The 17,993-nt window shown below is 41.4% G+C and overlaps 1 protein-coding gene across 1 annotated transcript in view; it reads left to right on the forward strand.

Moving 5' to 3' along the window:
• The first annotated feature begins 3,648 nt into the window (after window positions 1-3,648).
• LOC103514525 (RNA helicase aquarius) overlaps window positions 3,649-17,993 on the forward strand; it is a 19,199-nt gene continuing 4,854 nt past the window's right edge. The window contains exons 1-19 of the mRNA XM_017446263.2: window positions 3,649-3,800; window positions 4,240-4,343; window positions 5,108-5,192; window positions 5,470-5,609; window positions 6,206-6,291; window positions 7,096-7,305; window positions 7,716-8,176; window positions 8,460-8,573; window positions 8,635-8,848; window positions 9,620-9,718; window positions 10,111-10,248; window positions 11,206-11,423; window positions 11,656-11,825; window positions 12,412-12,559; window positions 13,229-13,368; window positions 13,830-13,915; window positions 14,494-14,658; window positions 17,189-17,233; window positions 17,771-17,934. Of these exons, the coding sequence (XP_017301752.2) occupies window positions 3,666-3,800; window positions 4,240-4,343; window positions 5,108-5,192; window positions 5,470-5,609; window positions 6,206-6,291; window positions 7,096-7,305; window positions 7,716-8,176; window positions 8,460-8,573; window positions 8,635-8,848; window positions 9,620-9,718; window positions 10,111-10,248; window positions 11,206-11,423; window positions 11,656-11,825; window positions 12,412-12,559; window positions 13,229-13,368; window positions 13,830-13,915; window positions 14,494-14,658; window positions 17,189-17,233; window positions 17,771-17,934 (2,922 nt within the window). The 5' untranslated portion in view covers window positions 3,649-3,665. The remainder of the gene's footprint in view (window positions 3,801-4,239; window positions 4,344-5,107; window positions 5,193-5,469; window positions 5,610-6,205; window positions 6,292-7,095; window positions 7,306-7,715; window positions 8,177-8,459; window positions 8,574-8,634; window positions 8,849-9,619; window positions 9,719-10,110; window positions 10,249-11,205; window positions 11,424-11,655; window positions 11,826-12,411; window positions 12,560-13,228; window positions 13,369-13,829; window positions 13,916-14,493; window positions 14,659-17,188; window positions 17,234-17,770; window positions 17,935-17,993) is intronic.

Here is a 17,993-nt window from a genome sequence, read left to right on the forward strand (position 1 = left end):
TCTCGTTATCCATAAGAGGTTCTATACTAGAGGATTATCACTGACCTATCTATACTAAAGGATTATCACTTCACGTAAAAAAATAGCATTTTTTAACAACTGGTGGTCGGTACTGATGGTAGCTAAACTGACACTCTGACACATCTGTCGATGGGTTTATAATGGTCAAATTTTCAACGGTGAAAATGCTGCAAGATCCTCAAGATAATAAAGAAAGGTAGTCAGAGAGCAACTCTTAGGTACCTTACACAATCATTAGTAATGTCATTATTTCCAGGTAATGATGATGAAAAATCAGAAAATCCGGAATTCCATCATTAGTAATGACATTACTAATGATCATGTAAGGTTAAGGTACCTATAGGAACCAAAAATTTACGTCATTACGTAGTAAATCCTGTAAATTTTTGGTTCCCAGACTAAAAGGTAGCTCGCCAAGGGTCTCTTAGTCATCTGAGTATCTCGTTATCCATAAGAGGTTCTATACTAAAGGATTATCACTGACCTATCTATACTGAAGGATTATCACTTCACGTAAAAAATAGCATTTTTTTAACAACTGGTGGTCGGTACTGATGGTAGCTAAACTGACACTCAGACACATCTGTCGATGGGTTTATAATGGTCAAATTTTCAACGGTGAAAATGCTGCAAGATCCTCAAGATAATAAAGAAAGGTAGTCAGTACATACCGTAGGTTCAGGCCTGCGAAGCGCCAACTTTTTACCGAACATAAAAGTCATGATACTCGTTCAGTTATTCCCTGTATAAAACACATACATTTCTGTATTGTCATCTGATGCAAACAGGATATTCTGGGAACCTAATGCAAAGTGCAATGTAAGCCCGGAGGAATAGCGGTACTCGAGAACATATTGCAATAATTGATTAATTGATCATTGCGTACACGATGTGCTTTAGCAATGATTCTTGTACCTGCAGATACAACATCCGATTGTGTATTGATTCCAATCAGGATTCAGGATATGCGCCGAAGGTTCAGGCCTGCGAAGCGCCAACTTTGTACCGAACATAAAAGTCATGATACTCGTTCAGTTATTCCCTGTATAAAACACATACATTTCTGTATTGTCATCTGATGCAAACAGGATATTCTGGGAACCTAATGCAACGTGCAATGTAAGCCTGGAGGAATAGCGGTACTCGAGAACATATTGCAATAATTGATTAATTGATCATTCCGTACACGATGTGCTTTAGCAATGATTCTTGTACCTGCAGATACAACATCCGATTGTGTATTGATTCCAATCAGGATTCAGGATATGCTATAGGGGATAGGTAACGCGCAAAGAGGATTTAGTGGTCTGGACACAAGTCTCCATTACATGTACCTCATTTTGTTGTACTAATATTGAGCTTAGAAATCCCATCTGGATTATTTTTCCATTTCTTCCTCTAGCTAGAACAACTCAGCTCAGAGATCCATGGTAGAACTCTATCTTTCTCTCAGATGAGCATGGTAATTGTTGATTTGAAATGACCTTGATTCTTCTGATCAGAAGTTCTTGATGATTATTCTGCGCGGTCTGTAATTCTGTAGAACAACTCAGCTCAGAGATCCATGGTAGAACTCTATACTCTTTCTCTCTGATGAGCATGGTAATTGTTGATTTGAAATGACCTTGATTCTTCTGATCAGAAGTTCTTGATGATTATTCTGCGCGGTCTGTAATTCTGGTACCGCGATCTACCGTGATATTGGATGGTCGAGAAGTGTTTCAGTTTAACATTTCCTCTTGGTAGTTTTCATGCATGTTGGTATTGAGTTGGTGTTGGTGGTTATAATTGTACACAGGGTTTGGCTAGGCTCGGCTCGGCTCCTTGGCTTGATAAATGGAGGGGGGGGGGAATTCGGCTGGGCTTGGCTTGAAAAATAGAACAAAAAATATTTTTCCCTTTGTTATTATTATTATTATTCTTTCTGACCGAGCCTGACCCTGTGTATAACCACTACCTCAGAATCCTTGACAATCGACATAGGTACATAGGTGAGTGACTGTATAGTATACCCTATACCCTGTGCCATCCACTATATTAAACCGAATAAGTCGGCCCCTACCAAATGAACAGAGTACTCAATGACTATTACTATCTAGTCATTGTACTTGAACTTAATGTTAATTCTCTATCGCAAGATGATAATAAAAGTGTTTGTGATGTACGGTGATGTAATCAGAGGTAGGAGAGGGAAGTTCTGATATGCTGAATTGCTGATGGCTCCTCCTTCCTCCCACCCTGTCCATCAGGTACATAATTTTATGTACTTAGGGGATAGGGGTATGATAAGGAAGACCCTTCCCTGGCCATAATTCAATGTTCATCTCATCCTTGGGTACAATGTCCATAAAAAACCGAAATTACTGCCCAAGAGCCCATAAGGCAATCTCTACATTCTCTACCATTGAACTTTCAAAGTTGGATCTATTTCTATAGGTACCTTGTAGATGTAGAGGATGCCATGGGAAGTATAAAACACCAAAAGTAATGGAAATAACTCTCTTCCTCCTAAGTATTCTACATTAAACTTCATGAGTTGGCTACTCTGGCTATTGTCTCCACTTTTTCATTGAAAAAAGGCTCCTTACTCTTTAGGCATGTTTCTACGCTTCCTGTGTGTTTGAAGTTGAAGTGTTTATTCAACCCCTCCTTGTATCCCCTTATTGATGTCTCATTAGTTTGAACACTTATCCGTTTTCTGTGAAAACAGATTGCGGCTTGTATTGATTTCCCGTTCTGTTTCCACTGTTACCCACGGGGAGGAAACCAATTCGGTCCCAAAACCTGTTTTTTGCTACCAATTGGGTCCGGGTTTGAGAGGGTCTAAGTACCAATTGGGTCCCACACTTAAATTGATAGGTACCTGATTGTTTTTCTTCTATCACAAGTACTATATTAGAGCTGAATCTTCCTAGTCCAAAACTTTATAGTGATCGCTACCAAAAGAACTGGCACAAATGAGCAGAGACCAGTGTTATTATTGGGTTAGGTTAAACGCAAAAAGGAGTTTTCACAATTAGAGCAGTGATTAGTGTTATTATGGGGTTAGGTTGAACACAAAAAGGAGCTTTCTTTTCACTATCGTAGCTTCTGAATAAGTACCGAAAATTTTGGTGAAAATACCAAAAGAACTGGCACTATTTGTGAACAACAGAAAAACGAACGTTGTAATACCTATTGTTAAAAATTAAAACTCTTATTTATTTCATCCAAGTCATTACAGGTATACGGGACCCAATTGGTAGTCGACTACCTTAAGAAAACAGGATATGCGACCATAGCATTGATATTGTCAACAGATATGTAGGTATCAGCCTATAGGCCAGTGATTTCCAACTTCCATGTGTACGCGGACCACATGCTACATTGGCAGGTACTTCGCGGGCCACATACACAGGGGAGCAGGCCCATATCCAGGATTTTATCGAGGGAGGGGGTGGATGCTCCACATTTTCGGAGTCCACCCCATAGTAAAAGAGTAAAAATGAAGCCCAAGGGACCCACCCAAAAAACTTCGCGGGTCACAAAAATGGTCTTGCGGGCCACATGTGGCCCGCGGGCCGCTAGTTGGGAATCGCTGCTATAGGCCTATTCTTCTACATTGTACTTACAGTCCGTCATTAAATGATAAAATATTTAACGAAATGTTTGATTTTGTGTTTCAGTTGTTGGAGATGTTGAAGTTCTACGCCAGGTTTGAGATCAGTGATGAAACAGGCGATCCTCTCACAGACCATGACATGACGCAGATACATTACCAGAATATTACCTCCCTCCAGGTAACTATAAAACCCAACCATCTGCAATATGGATGTTTTAGTCGGGATGTTTTACTAATAAATAAAATGACAAATAAAATCAAATCTTGTAACCAACTTTGGGTCCACTTTTCACAGACCCCGATCTAAATAATATTTTGTACCTATCCATAGTCATGAGCATCCTGGACGGCCACTACCTTAGGTGATTTCCAAATATTTTCGAAACTTTGAGATTCGCGAGCTTAGGATTTGAGGTGAAGTCCCTCCCTTTGACATTTCTCGAAAGATACCTATCCATAGTCATGAGCATCCTGGAAGGCCACTACATTAGGTGATTTCCAAATATTTTCGAAACTTTGAGATTCGCGAGCTTAGGATTTGAGGTGAAGTCCCTCCCTTTGACATTTCTCGAAAGTCCGAATTCAATAAATTAATCTCTCCTCACAATGTGTTACAGAAAGCAGCGTTTGCCAAGTTTCCAGACCTGAGGAGTTTTTCCCTGGCCAATGTCGCGAGCGTAGACACCAGAGAAACACTCACCAAGCATTTCGAACCCCTCACGTAAGTATCTTCTCCTCCCCCAAGAAGCTAGGTGTAATAGTTCTATCCTAAATTTCGTTAGAAAAGTCCCTCATTTCAATGTGCTGTAAAAAAAGGCCCCTAAGAGGTTGGTTAGAGGGAACTGATCAATGGAGAGGTCTCATATCATTCCGAAAGCGAAGAAAGGTAGGCTAGGAGAAAGCCAGCCGTTCCTAGAACGAACCTTATCTGTTTAGGATATGTACGCCCCGGGCTTGAATCTAAACCCGCGAACTAGCGCTCAGTAACTTTGTGAAGTTCCATATGAATTGAGATGAAATAATGACTAATACTCTTCTTATAGGAGTGAATAGGCCATTAGCCCAGCAGTAAGTAATCTGCTCCTATTATTGTGGTCAAATTTTCAAATCATGTGAAAGAAAAAATTCAGTACCTCAGCTGGGATTGAACCCACACCCTGCTGTTTACCAGGCGAACGTCTTGACCACTACACCACCGAGGCAAGCAAGTAGGTTTTTCCTATTGGTTTTGATTAGTGCACCCCCTAATGCCCTATTTTAAGCACAATGCCAAATCACTTTTGACACTGCCGGACTCTGAACCCAGAATTTCCAGTATACAAGTCTAGTAATGTATTTGACAGCTAAGGAAAAAAAAAAAAATCATGGGCTGTTTGCTTTTCAAAAAATTACCCTTTTTTAACAGACCTCTTTGTGTCATCTTCTATTTTATCTTATTTCATGACTAATTATTGGTTTCCTCTTGATCCAGGTTCTGAAGAAGAGGACAGAAGAGGAAGAGAATGAAGATGAAGATGTAGAAATGGAGAACAAGGATGCGAACGTCTTGACCACTACACCACCGAGGCAAGCAAGTAGGTTTTTCCTATTGGTTTTGATTAGTGCACCGTGCACCCCCTAATGCCCTATTTTAAGCACAATGCCAAATCACCTTTGACACTGCCGGACTCTGAACCCAGAATTTCCAGTATACAAGTCTAGTAATGTATTTGACAGCTAAGGAAAAAAAAAAAAAATCATGGGCTGTTTGCTTTTCAAAAAAAAATACCCTTTTTTAACAGACCTCTTTGTGTCATCTTCTATTTTATCTTATTTCATGAGTAATCATTGGTTTCCTCTTGATCCAGGTTCTGAAGAAGAGGACAGAAGAGGAAGAGAATGAAGATGAAGATGTAGAAATGGAGAACAAGGATGGAAAACCAATCATCACTGTAGAACCCCATGTGATCCCGAGCAGAGGTCCTTATCTGTTCAATGAACCCAGGAAGTAAGTCGATTTTTACTTTCCTTATCCTATAGGAAGGAAAGTATTTTATTTTAATAGGTTCAATAGAGCAAACGTCTCGAAATCGAAGAGAGAACGAAGACAGGATAGGAGAAAGCCAGCTGTTCCAAGAACGAACCTTGTCTGTTGAGGATGAAGGTCGCTCAGGGTGGAAATCGAACCCGTGATTTAGCTTTAATAGGTTCAATAGAGCAAACGTCTCGAAATCGAAGAGAGAACGAAGACAAGATAGGAGAAAGCCAGCTGTTCCAAGAACGAACCTTGTCTGTTGAGGATGAAGGTCGCTCAGGGTGGAAATCGAACCCGTGATTTAGCCCTTACAAGGCAGACGCCCTACCCTCCAAGCTAACTGGGCTGGCATACATTTCTGTTTACTTGTCATGCTTGTACATCATACATATCATAATTATCGTCCTGTTTGGTTGAACAGGTCGACTATTGACAAAACCTCTCCACTAAAGTTCCATCATTTTTCTTTTTCCAATGGTTTCATTTCTCTTGGTGATGTCTTTGTGGTACAAAATATTCCTGTAAATCAAGTTTGGCGGAGCTAACCATCCCATTTGTACCACTTTCAGGAACACAATCCCGTTCACGCCCACCCAGATCGAAGCCATTCGGGCGGGTATGCAACCCGGCCTCACTCTCGTAGTAGGACCTCCAGGTAATAATAATGTTTATTGTTTTCTATAAAATAATCTCACAAGTAATCATTTCATTCCTTTTAAGTACGGTTAGTACTCAGGAACTCTTGTTGTTAGATAGGTATTTTAATAATAGACTCTGAGTGGAAGGTAACCACTAGGCGAGGTTAACGCCGGAGGCGTTCTCTAGCACCTAACCCTTAGAGGTCCATTATGATGTGGGTTCATTCTCAAATAAATGAGGATAAAATTCCATGCCTCGGCTGGAATCGAACCCACGCCCTCCTGCTTACCAGGTGAGCGTCTTGACCACTACACCACCGAGGCAGATATTCTGTAAATTTTCTAAAAAAAAAAATCTAAATCATGATTTATTTGTGGTGAAGCTAAGAGCTTCTTCACAATTTTTGTGGATCTCACAGCATGACTAAGAGCCTCCTGTACTATTTCTGACATACTGGTCGCTACTCGATTAAAGTAGCAACTCGATTGTCCTCACGAGGCTGAGTGCACCCTGAACTCCAAGCACAGAGCCGAAAAAAATCTCGGCCCCGCCGGTAATCGAACCCGGACCTCCTGCGTGCAAGCCTAGTGTGATACCCACTCGGCCTTGGAGGTTGCTTAAATTTTTATCTTTCTTGTTATAGGTACTGGCAAAACAGATGTGGCCGTACAAATCATATCCAACTTGTATCATAACTTCCCTCACCAGCGCACTCTTCTCGGCCCCGCCGGGAATCGAACCCGGATCTCCTGCGTGCAAGCCTAGTGTGATACCCACTCGGCCTTGGAGGTTGCTTAAAATTTTGTCTTTCTTGTTATAGGTACTGGCAAAACAGATGTGGCCGTACAAATCATATCCAACTTGTATCATAACTTCCCTCACCAGCGCACTCTGATAGTGACTCACTCGAATCAGGCGCTGAATCAGTTGTTTGAGAAGATTATATCGCTGGATGTGGATGAGAGACATTTGCTTCGTCTGGGACATGGAGAGGAGGCACTGGAAACGGAGAAGGACTTTAGTCGATATGGTGAGTTCGAGTTCCAAGCTTCCAAGTATTATGATAAGATAGTATTTATTTGTAAGAGATAAGATTTATTTTCAGCCAGCCTAGTTAGCTTGGTTAGTAGCTCGTCTGCCTTGTAAGCGCTAGGCCGCGGGTTCGATTCCCGCCCAGGGCGTATTTTATCCCGAAGGGATAAGGTTCGTTCTCGGACCGGTTGGCTTTTTCCTATCCTCCCTTCCTTTTCTCTTCGAATTCGGGACGATAAGACCTTAGCAGTTACAGAGTTTGTGAATCCTCTTAAATAGTAATAGTAATAATAATAATGATAAAAAAAAAAACATATTTTAATACTTCTCTCAACCACCCTTTTTAATAATATCGAGACTTGCTACTATTGACTGAAACACGTTCCCCCTTGATTTGTTTCCTTGCAGGTCGCGTCAACTATGTGTTAGCTAAACGTCTGGATCTGCTACAAGAAGTAGAGAGGCTGCAGAAATCTCTGGATGTCTCAGGTGATGTTGCGTACACCTGTGAGACTGCCGGCCATTTCTTCCTCTACCAGGTGCTAGCACGATGGGAGAAGTTCCTAGCTACTGTCAGACCTAGCGATGGCAAAACCGTGCCTGTGAAGACAATCAAGACAGAGTTCCCATTCCATGGGTTCTTCGAGAATGCACCCAAACCTTTGTTCAAGGAAAAGTCTTATGAGACAGACATGGAGATTGCTGAGGGTTGTTTCCGATATATTGAGAAGATGTTTACTCAGCTAGAAGAGTTCAGAGCGTTTGAATTACTACGGAGTGGATTAGATAGGAGTAAGTACCTCCTGGTGAAGGAAGCCAAGATCATAGCGATGACATGTACACATGCAGCACTCAAGAGGAAGGAACTCGTAGACATGGGTTTCAGCTTCTCAATCAGCCCTATCTGGGGTGATTGCTTTGGGCTGACATTTGGTTTTGGGTACAAATTTTACGAGTGGATGTCCTTCGCACTCAACCTTTGCTATATCTTTAGTAAGGGGCATTCAGGGTGGTCTACTCCCTGTTGAACGTCCCTCAGCCAGACACTTAATACAACCCGTATATAGGCGCGAAATTTTTGAGGCAATATACCGCATGCGGTCTGAAACGCCCTTGCAGTGTTTTAACACGGTCTCTGATCTCTATTCACAGATCTCTCGACATGAAAAGCGATCCTCACAGTTGGAAGCTCTGAACTCGATGCCTCTCTACCCTACTCAGGAGATCATATGGAGTATAGGCGCGAAATTTTTGAGGCAATATACCGCATACGGTCTGAAACGCCCTTGCAGTAAGTTTTAACACGGTCTCTGATCTTTGTTCACAGATCTCTCGACATGAAAAGCGATCCTCACAGTTGGAAGCTCTGAACTCGATGCCTCTCTACCCTACTCAGGAGATCATATGGAATGAGAACATAGTACCCACCGAGTATTTCTCTGGAGAAGGCTGCCTGGCTTTGCCTAAACTCAATCTACAATTCCTCACACTACATGACTATCTGCTGAGGAACTTCAATCTATTCCGACTTGAATCCACTTGTAAGTCACCCCATGTGTTGAATCTTAGGACGGTTATTATTATAATGTTTTCCCCCCTAAAATTGTGAACATTCTATGTATAAAATACACAATAAAATATTGATTGAGATGTTCCCAAGGAACCCTTCTCCACATGAGCCCTTTAGAGTTCTCACTCAAGTATTTGCTACTACCACCAAGATCTGTACCAGGGGCGGCTCCAGGCGGCCTTACGACTCAGTCCCTTCTGCCCACACCACTGCGCCCTCCTACTCGTCAGGGCTTTTTACCTGTTGACTATTAGGTGGGCATGATACACCCTAGGAATGTATCACACATAGCTGACTCAAAACCCACCGTGTATGGACAAATGAAACTGTCAGAAGACATTTGATTGTGTTCGAAACCCGCTGGACCCCGTTAAGATGAGAATTACATATTTAGTAACGCGCTTGCTTGCCATGCCGAAGGCCCCGGGTTTGATCCTCACGTTCGACAAAAATTTATACTCATTTTTCGATTGCAAAATATTTCAACGGGTTACTTTCTGGTGTTCTCGTATTGACCCAGCACCTGAATGGGAAGTATTGTGTCTCTTCTGGCCCATCTGACGAGAGGCATACTACGGGATGGGCATGCTACGACACAGACTACACGAGTCTAATGTAGCAGTTGTTTCATTGATACGAAATAAAAACGGCTGTAAAACACTCATCTTTCCCACTCTTCTCAATAATATCGAGTTTTTCAACTATTGACTGAATTTTTTCTCCTTGATTTGTTTGCTTGCAGGTCGTGTCAACTATGTGTTAGCTAAACGTCTGGATCTGCTACAAGAAGTAGAGAGGCTGCAGAAATCTCTGGATGTCTCAGGCGATGTTGCGTACACCTGTGAGACTGCCGGCCATTTCTTCCTCTACCAGGTGCTAGCACGATGGGAGAAGTTCCTAGCTACTGTCAGACAACGAAAACAGGATAGGAGAAAGCCAGCCGTTTCGAGAACGAACATTATCCGTTCAGGATAGAGTTTGCCCCGGGCAGGAATCGATTCCGCGGCCTAGCGCTTACAAGGCAGACGCGCTACCAACCAAGCTAACTAGACTGGCTGTGTATCAAGTTTAAACTCTCTTTGATCAGTTTCAAATGTTTCAGTCCATCCCTGCTTGACTCAAATGGTACTAGTCTAGTCCTGAGTAAAAGACTAGAATTTATAGTAGAAATATTATATTAATTTTATTGATGTCTCGGTATTATTCAACTCCATATTTAATTTTTTTTCGTAGGTGAAAAGCAGCCATCCCGAGTGCGTGCTGATGTTATTGTCAATCTCAATGTAAAACGAGAAATCAAAGGAGAGTGGGAGAGTCTGAGGAAACATGATGTGTGCTTTCTAATAACGCTCAAACCTCCCCTACCAATAGGTGAGAACTATTCTAATCTTAGATCTTACCTTTATAAATGAAATGACATTTTCGTCTACTCACAACTTCAATTTGAGTATAACCAAAACTCACGTGTGTGTGTTTTTTGTTAGAGTTTGGTTTGTTTGTTTGTTTGTTAGAGGTCTGTTAGAGGTTTGTTTGTTTGAGGTTTGTTAGAGAGAAATGTAAGAATGAAGGTCTTATCGTTCCGAAATCGTAGAAAGAAGGACAAGGATGGGAGAAAGCCAGCCGTTCCGAGAGCGATCCTTATCTGTTTAGGATAGAGGCAATCGAACCCGCGACCTCGCTCTTATAAGACAGATGCTCTACCTTCCACGCTAACTAGGCTGGCACTTCTTTACCGATTAGGTTCATAGACACTGGAATTCCTAAATCAGTTCTAGGATATTCGCAGAATCGTGTAAGCTTAACTCATCTGCGCCCCACCCATGCCACAGAGTGGGTTTTGTGTGTGTGGATTTAAGCGTTGAAGTTTGTTTGGGGAACAATTTTATCACTCTGTATAACTTAAACTTACCTGTTTTTTTTTTTTTTTTTTTTTTTATTTTTCTAAATTTCGTTAGAAAAGTCCCTCATTTTCAATGTGCTGTAAAAAAAAGGCCCCTAAGAGGTTGGTTAGAAGGAACTGATCAATGGAGAGGTCTTATATCATTCCGAAAGCGAAGAAAGGTAGGATAGGAGAAAGCCAGCCGTTCCTAGAACGAACCTTATCTGTTTAGGATATGTACGCCCCGGGCTTGAATCTAAACCCGCGAACTAGCGCTGATTCGTGTAAGCTTAACTCATCTGCCCCTACAGCTAAGCCTCAGAGTGGGTTTTGTGTGTATGGATTTAAGCTGGAGTTACCAGGATATACATCGTTGAAGTTTGTTTGGGGAACAATTTTATCACTCTGTATAACTTAAACTTACCTGTTTTTTTTCTGTTTTCTTTCAGGTACTAAAATCAGTTACAAGGGGCCGTTCCTAGAGCAGACCGGTCTGACGTACGTGCGTGGCTGTGAGATAGAGGGTATGCTAGATGTGAACGGACGTATCATAGAGGATGGTCCAGAACCTAGACCTGTATTGCCGGGAGACACTAGGACATTCCGTGTTATGCTAGACTGTAATCAGTACAAGGAGGACTTGGATAATGTAGCACAGGGAAATGAGGTAAATACCATTATTATTAAACGTGGAAAGTTACTTTACAACTAACTGTTATTCAACTCACATGAAGGGGTAAACTCTTCGACGTGCGAAAAACTTCATCAGAAGACGTGAAGGTGTACCTCCGTTGACTAAACTGCACGCCCAAACGGGAATTTTTGTGTCTTTTGTCCAAATTTCTATTTATTTATTTTATTATGGTCCAAATTTCTAAAATTATTTAATAAATCCGCAGGATGTATATGAAACATTCAACGTGCTGATGCGACGTAAACCCAAGGAGAATAATTTCAAAGCCGTACTGGAAACCATTCGTGATCTGATGAACACAGAGTGCGTAGTGCCAGACTGGTTGCATGATATTATCTTGGGATATGGAGATCCCGGTGCTGCACATTATACTGAGTAAGTCTCAAATTCCCAATTTTTTTTTTTAAAGACTGATAGATGGAATTGTAACTGCTAAGGTCTTATCGCACTGAAAGCGAAGAGAGGAGGACAGGATAAGAGAAAGCCAGCCGTTCCGAGAACGAACCTTATCCGGTCATAAAAAAATCCGCCCCGGACGGGAATCGAACCCGCGACCTAGCGCTTTTAAGGCAGATGCGCTACTCTCCAACTAACTGGCAATTATCAGGCTGGCAATTATCAATATTCAATTTACTGACGTATAAAATGAGAGTGTTATATTTAAATACTAACGAAGCCTAGTTACCTTGGAGAGTAGCGCGCCAGCTGATTAAGCGCTAGGTTGCGGGTTCGATTTCCGCCCGGGGCAAACTTAACCCTAAACAGATAAGGTTCGTTCTCGGAACAAGAGAGAAAGAAGACAGGATAGAAGCTGTCTTCTTTCTCTCTTTGCTTTCGAAACGATAAGACTTCCGTTTTTACAGTTAAAAAGAAAATAATAATAATAAAATAATAAAAAAAAATCAATGTTCTATGAATATGCCCTAACGGCCCTAACAAGTTGACTTGTTTCTACCTCTAGGATGCCCAATGAGATTGCCACCATGGATTTCAACGATACCTTCCTCAATATGGATCATTTGAGATCCAGTTTCCCTCAGGCTGAGATCCGAGTCAAAACAGACAACCCTACCAAACTGGTACCTCCGTTCAAGCTTACATTTCACGAGGTAAGTAGAATAGATTATACCTTGTTTATCCATCTTGATGGGGGACTCAGTAACTTCTTCCCTCAGGCTGAGATCCGAGTCAAAACAGACAACCCTACCAAATTGGTACCTCCGTTCAAGCTTACATTTCACGAGGTAAGTAGAATAGATTATACCTTGTTTATCCATCTTGATGGGGGACTCAGTAACTTTGTGAAGTTCCATATGAATTGAGATGAAATAATGACTAATACTCTTCTTATAGGAGTGAATAGGCCATTAGCCCAGCAGTAAGTAATCTGCTCCTATTATTGTGGTCAAATTTTCAAATCATGTGAAAGAAAAAATTCAGTACCTCAGCTGGGATTGAACCCACACCCTGCTGTTTACCCGAACGTCTTGACCACTACACCACCGAGGCAAGCAAGTAGGTTTTTCCTGTTGGTTTTGATTAGTGCACCCCCTAATGCCCTATTTTAAGCACAATGCCAAATCACTTTTGACACTGCCGGACTCTGAACCCAGAATTTCCAGTATACAAGTCTAGTAATGTATTTGACAGCTAAGGAAAAAAAAAAAAATCATGGGCTGTTTGCTTTTCAAAAAATTACCCTTTTTTAACAGACCTCTTTGTGTCATCTTCTATTTTATCTTATTTCATGACTAATTATTGGTTTCCTCTTGATCCAGGTTCTGAAGAAGAGGACAGAAGAGGAAGAGAATGAAGATGAAGATGTAGAAATGGAGAACAAGGATGGAAAACCAATCATCACTGTAGAACCCCATGTGATCCCGAGCAGAGGTCCTTATCTGTTCAATGAACCCAGGAAGTAAGTCGATTTTTACTTTCCTTATCCTATAGGAAGGAAAGTATTTTATTTTAATAGGTTCAATAGAGCAAACGTCTCGAAATCGAAGAGAGAACGAAGACAAGATAGGAGAAAGCCAGCTGTTCCAAGAACGAACCTTGTCTGTTGAGGATGAAGGTCGCTCAGGGTGGAAATCGAACCCGTGATTTAGGCCTTACAAGGCAGACGCCCTACCCTCCAAGCTAACTGGGCTGGCATACATTTCTGTTTACTTGGCATGCTTGTACATAATACATATCATATCATATCGTCCTGTTTGGTTGAACAGGTCGACTATTGACAAAACCTCTCCACTAAAGTTCCATCATTTTTCTTTTTTTTTTTTCAATGATTTCATTTCTCTTGGTGATATCTTTGTGGTACAAAGCATTCTTGTAAATCAAGTTTGGTGGAGCTAACCATCCCAGTTGTACCACTTTCAGGAACACAATCCCGTTCACGCCCACCCAGATCGAAGCCATACGGGCGGGTATGCAACCCGGCCTCACTCTCGTAGTAGGACCTCCAGGTAATTATGATGTTTATTGTTTTCTCACAAGTAATCATTTCGTTCCTTTTTAAGTACGGTTAGGAACTCTTGTTGTTAGATAGGTATTTTAATAATAGACTCTTGAGTGGAAGGTAACCACTAGGCGAGGTTAACGCCGGAGGGGTCCATTATGATGTGGGTACATTCTTAAATAAATGAGGATAAAATTCCATGCCTTGGCTGGGATCGAACCCACGCCCTCCTGCTTACCAGGTGAGCGTCTTGACCACTACGCTACCGAGGCAGGTATTTTGTAAATTTTCTAAAAAAAAAAATCTAAATCATCATTTATTTGTGGTGGTTATCACAGCATAACTAAGAGCCTCCTGTACTATTTCTGACATATCTATAATTTTTTTTTACTCTGGTAATGCCGCCACTGGTCGCTACTCAATTAAAGGAGCTACTCAGTTGTCCTCACGAGGCTGAGTGCACCCCGAACTCCAAGCACAGAGTCGAAAAAATCTCGAATCCGGACCTCCTGCGTGCAAGCCTAGTGTGTTATCCACTCGACCACGGTTGCTTAAGGTTGCTTAATTTTGTCCTTCTTGTTATAGGTACGGGCAAAACAGATGTGGCCGTACAAATCATATCCAACTTGTATCATAACTTCCCTCACCAGCGCACTCTGATAGTGACTCACTCGAATCAGGCGCTGAATCAGTTGTTTGAGAAGATTATATCGCTGGATGTGGATGAGAGACATTTGCTTCGTCTGGGACATGGATTATAGAATTCACTCCTAATGATCTAAACTACCACCGTTTAACCAACACTTCGACCCTGGGCCGTATCCAGGATTTTGTCAAGGGCCCCTAAATACAGCTCTGCTCCGACCGAGAGTGTTATACATGAGACCACTACAAATAGAGTTCTTACTTACATATACTGCTCGCATAGGACTGAAAAGTCCCTTTACTCCAGCAGTAGGCTACTGCTGGTCAAATTCTCAAATTATTTTGAGGATGAAATTCCATACCATCCTCGGTTAAATCCAAACTAATGCCGCCGATCCACTTTCTCTTCAAAAAATATACAAACAAAACTGACTTCGCGTTGTCGTAAGAGAAATCAAGCTGAGACCCCAATTCACAATTACAAACCAGGTAGCAAAACTGAAACTAATAGTCAACAAAAAGTTGTCGATCAGCATCTAGTCGAGTTCAATATTTCCAATCAGCTGCTGCTTCATATCTTGTAGTCATTTGATTGTAAACCCCGACATTAGGCTTGAATCAGTCCTATACAACCTTGCCAACATGCACGTGTAGTTTAGAACATGAAATGCGCTGATCCAACTTCATCAGTCATCACCTTCACAACTTTTTATATTCAGACAGTCAGTCAGCATTAAGCATTATTAGCTTATTGTTGTGTGTGGATGGGCTGACGTGCTGTCATTTGATTGTAAACCCCAGCATTAGGCTTGAGTCAGTCCTTGCCAACATGCACGTGTAGTTTAGAACTTGAAATGCGCTGATCCAACTTCATCAGTCATCATCACCTTCACAACTTTTTATATTCAGACAGTCAGTCAGCATTAAGCATTATTAGCTTATTGTTGTGTGTGGATGGGCTGACGTGCATATTGCCATAATCAGCGAAATTTTAATCCTGGAGGCTCGCAGCACTGCCCACGTGCTAGGCCGCTAGAGAAACTCCTGATTTAACTACAAGCATGCTGTTTAATTGCTGTAAGTGTGTCTAAATAATGAATTCGCTTTACCAGCGAATGTTATGAAAATCAGCTGATAGATAAGAAGTATCGCATCACGCCGCGTTATTTGCTCCTGGCGATCAAGAATGATGTGGAGCTGTCGCAGTTACTATCCGATGTCACCATAGCTCAGGGCGGGGTCATGCCCAACATCCAGTCGGTGTTGTTGCCGAAAAAGCCAGACGCTGAAAGCTAGACATGTAGCGTTTTGAAGGGAGTACTGTGGGTACATGAGCTAGTCATAGTCATTATTCTGATGAATTGTGATGAGGCTAAATAAAAATTTAATTTCCTATTTTGTCGCCCATTCACTGAGCTCTTCTGATTTCATTTTGGGTAAAAGTGGAGAAAAGGTAGCCTATTTTTTATTAATTGAAGTTAACTATCATAATTCAGAGGGCTAGGTGGAGGAGCCAAAAGAACTTTCACAAATGAGCAATTTTTGATGTATAGGGGATAGGTAACGCGCAAAGAGGATTTAGCGGTCTGGACACAAGTCTCCATTACATGTACCTCATTTTGTTGTACTAATATTGAGCTTAGAAATCCCATCTGGATTATTTTTCTATTTCTTCCTCTAGCCAGAACAACTCAGCTGAGAGATCCATGGTAGAACTCTATACTCTTTCTCTCTGATGAGCATGGTAATTGTTGATTTGAAATAACCTTGATTCTTCTGATCAGAAGTTCTTGATGATTATTCTGCGCGGTCTGTAATTCTGGTACCGCGATCTACCGTGATATTGGATGGTATGTTGAATCTTAGGACGGTTATTATTATAATGTTTTTTTCCCCCTAAAATTGAGAACATACTATGTATAAAATACACAATAAAATATTGATTGAAATGTTCCCAAGGAACCCTTCTCCACATGAGCCCTTTAGAGTTCTCACTCAATTATTTGCTACTACCACCAAGATCTGTACCAGGGGCGGCTCCAGGCGGCCTTACGACTCAGTCCCTTATGCCCACACCACTGCGCCCTCCTACTCGTCAGGGCTTACCTGTTGACTATTAGGTCATTTTCGATATTAGATGTTCTCGTGTAGGGGAAATGACCTAATCAACTTTTGACCAAGTTGATTAGGTCATTTCCCCTACACGAGAACATAGTGAGGTTAATGTGGGAAGGCGAGTAGCTTGTCGTCGAATGGAGGGTAAACCTCCATTCACTAAAGACCTTATCAGTTATACAGTGACTTTTTATTTTTATTATTTTTTAAGAGGTTTCGTAGAGGGAATTGTAGATAACTGTCAAGGTCTTATCATCCCAAAATCAAAAAGTGACGTTAATATTTTCAAAAAAAAAAAAATCATTATTTTCTTCTCTTCTATTCCAGATGAAATTCGACAAGACATTGAAGACTCTGTGATCAGACTCAGTCCGTGGAAGTCGGAAGATGGCTCTCCATTCTTCGGAGGCTGGGCACGTATGGCACAACCCATAGTGAACTTCGCCGTAGTGGAAGTGGCCAAACCCAACATAGGTGAGATTTTTTTTTTTTTTTTTTTTTTTTTTTGGTTTTTTGGGACATGGAGAGGAGGCACTGGAAACGGAGAAGGACTTTAGTCGATATGGTGAGTTTCAAGTATTATGTATGTTAAGAACATTAATTTTTCTGATTGCAACGAGTTGCGTGAATATTTATCCAGTATGAACTTTTTCAAGTCACCTTTGAATATCAACTCCATACCCGGTGAAATGGTGAGTTCGAGTTCCAAGCTTCCAAGTATTATGATAAGATAGTATTTATTTGTAAGAGATAAGATTTATTTTCAGCCAGCCTAGTTAGCTTGGTTAGTAGCTCGTCTGCCTTGTAAGCGCTAGGCCGCGGGTTCGATTCCCGCCCAGGGCGTATTTTATCCCGAAGGGATAAGGTTCGTTCTCGGACCGGTTGGCTTTTTCCTATCCTCCCTTCCTTTTCTCTTCGAATTCGGGACGATAAGACCTTAGCAGTTACAGAGTTTGTGAATCCTCTTAAATAGTAATAGTAATAATAATAATGATAAAAAAAAAAACATATTTTAATACTTCTCTCAACCACCCTTTTTAATAATATCGAGACTTGCTACTATTGACTGAAACACGTTCCCCCTTGATTTGTTTCCTTGCAGGTCGCGTCAACTATGTGTTAGCTAAACGTCTGGATCTGCTTCAGGAAGTAGAGAGGCTGCAGAAATCTCTGGATGTCTCAGGTGATGTTGCGTACACCTGTGAGACTGCCGGCCATTTCTTCCTCTACCAGGTGCTAGCACGATGGGAGAAGTTCCTAGCTACTGTCAGACAAACGGCTTGACCGATTTTGATGAAATTTTTTGTGGTTGTTGAGAAGAGTAC

Source organism: Diaphorina citri, unplaced genomic scaffold (assembly GCF_000475195.1).
Source record: "Diaphorina citri unplaced genomic scaffold, Diaci psyllid genome assembly version 1.1 scaffold1162, whole genome shotgun sequence".
Lineage (NCBI taxonomy): Eukaryota > Metazoa > Arthropoda > Insecta > Hemiptera > Psyllidae > Diaphorina > Diaphorina citri.